The 1,828-nt window shown below is 50.2% G+C and overlaps 1 protein-coding gene across 1 annotated transcript in view; it reads left to right on the top strand.

The window, feature by feature from the left end:
* Window positions 1-967: 967 nt before the first annotated feature.
* Window positions 968-1,828, top strand: part of Dock1 (dedicator of cytokinesis 1) — a 523,445-nt gene continuing 522,584 nt past the window's right edge. The window contains exons 1-3 of the mRNA XM_033761232.1: window positions 968-1,004; window positions 1,444-1,481; window positions 1,699-1,765. Of these exons, the coding sequence (XP_033617123.1) occupies window positions 968-1,004; window positions 1,444-1,481; window positions 1,699-1,765 (142 nt within the window). The remainder of the gene's footprint in view (window positions 1,005-1,443; window positions 1,482-1,698; window positions 1,766-1,828) is intronic.

The raw sequence follows: 1,828 nt of genomic DNA, 5'->3' as shown, positions 1-1,828 counted from the left end.
TGTTTTTTTTTTTTTTTTTTTTTGTATTGGCGATCGAACTCAGGAAGTAGAACCACTAAACTAAATCCCTGGCCAGTTTCTGCTTATCTTTGAAGTTTGGGCTTATGGAGTTTTTCAAGCAGGCCCCTCCTGACCTAGAGTAGGTCAGGCCACCATGCCATTCATCTTGGCAAGTGGGGAGTGCCCCACTTCCCTGTTTAGCACCTGCACAGCTGCTGTTTCTTTGAGGGATCTGAGTCATCAAGCCACAGCCACAGGATCTGACCCCTGAGGTTTCTGATTTCCAAAGAAATCTTTAATTGCATGCTCGAGACTGTGTGGGATGTGAGACTAGGCTGTTTCCTTCCATGGGATTTCAATTCCTTATCAGTAAAACAAGGCCTATAACTTTCTATGAATCTGTTATAACTGCTATCTTCTTGTTGACTTCACCTAGAAAATGGAAAAGCTCCTTGGTCACTGCAGAGTGTTTATTTTAGCTGTATTGTGGGTGGGATGCTGAGAGTCCCTGGCTCAGGTGGTCCTCAGGGCGGGGAATGGCTTTCTCTACAGCAGATGGGGGCCCACCTGGCCTTTTCAGGCCCTGTGGCTGGCCCAGCTAACTCCTTATTGGCCCTGTCCCTAGTTCCTACCCAGAGGAGAGCTGCATCCTTTTACCTTTGTTTCTGCAACCTTCATGGCTCCCAGGCTACAGCAGGTGTTGTTTCTTGAGGGAGTGAGTTACTATCAGATGGTACCACATTTCCTCTCTCTAATGGGCTGCCTTCATTCGGAGGCTACATTCTTCTCTTTTCTTGGTTTTAAACTATTCTTTTTTGAAATTATAGTGAACTGAGTAGGTGTTTTCTTTCCCTTGAAGAAATGTGAAGCCATCCACAATCACTTGTACAGGAAACTGTAGTCTGAGGACAGCTCTCCTATAGGGTGAAAATGAAATTCACAGGGTTCCTGGCCACCTGTTCTAAGAATGGCAGAGGTGGTGACAGGGGTTCCTTTTCCTGCCAGTACCTCTCCCTCATTTTCTCTCTCCCCCACTTCTGCAAGCCTGGAGTCCCACTGGAGTAGCAAAAGTTTCTGCAAGCTCAGGAGGCTGCAATCTCAGGATGGTTCTCTTCCTCCTGGCCTCTTTGGGTAGCTGCGTTCATTCAGAAGGTCAAGCCCGAGTTTAGGGTCTGACACAATCCCTCACTGGCTGGGTTCTCCATCTCTTCCCGCCCTTTCAACAGTGCCAACCTGGGTGGTTGCATGGCATCGTGCTGCACTTTTTTCCGCCCCTCCGTACTGGGGATTGAACCCAAGGCTACATCCCTGACCTTTGTTTTGTTTTATTTTAAAACTTTGAGTCAGAGTTTCACTGTTTTTAAGTTCTCCGGACTTGGCTCAGATTTGAGATTCTCCTGCTTGCTGCGTTGCTTGTATTGTAAGCTCACCTCTCATCCGCAGGCTGCTTGGTGGCCCTAGCAAAGCCAGGCAATGCGAAGGTAGGCGCTCGCTTCAAGTTTGTCCAAGAGTGAAAGAAGGAAACATGTGATCCAGAAGTCCCTTCCCGGGGACTCTCCGGGTTCTGCCCCTGGGCTCTCTTCTAAGGCGGAACCTGAATCTAAGACTTTGCATCCTTTGGTGCGAGTCTAACCCCGAGCTGCGCAAGCTTCACGCTTCATAAATCCCACAGGATCTCCTTCCTCACCCCCAATATAGAGGACGCAGCCCTCTCCTAGTGTGCGATCCGGTCCCCGAGGGATCCACGGACTTCGGGAACCCGCGGGTAACGAGAGACGACGCTCCCGCGGGAGCCGGGAGGGGGCGCCGGGCCGTGCCGCGTCTGCGG

The sequence above is a fragment of the Fukomys damarensis genome, unplaced genomic scaffold (assembly GCF_012274545.1).
Source record: "Fukomys damarensis isolate Sample0158 unplaced genomic scaffold, DMR_v1.0_HiC HiC_scaffold_8, whole genome shotgun sequence".
Lineage (NCBI taxonomy): Eukaryota > Metazoa > Chordata > Mammalia > Rodentia > Bathyergidae > Fukomys > Fukomys damarensis.
Note: the sequence above shows the minus strand (reverse complement) of the source record. Positions and strands in the feature narration are given on the sequence as shown.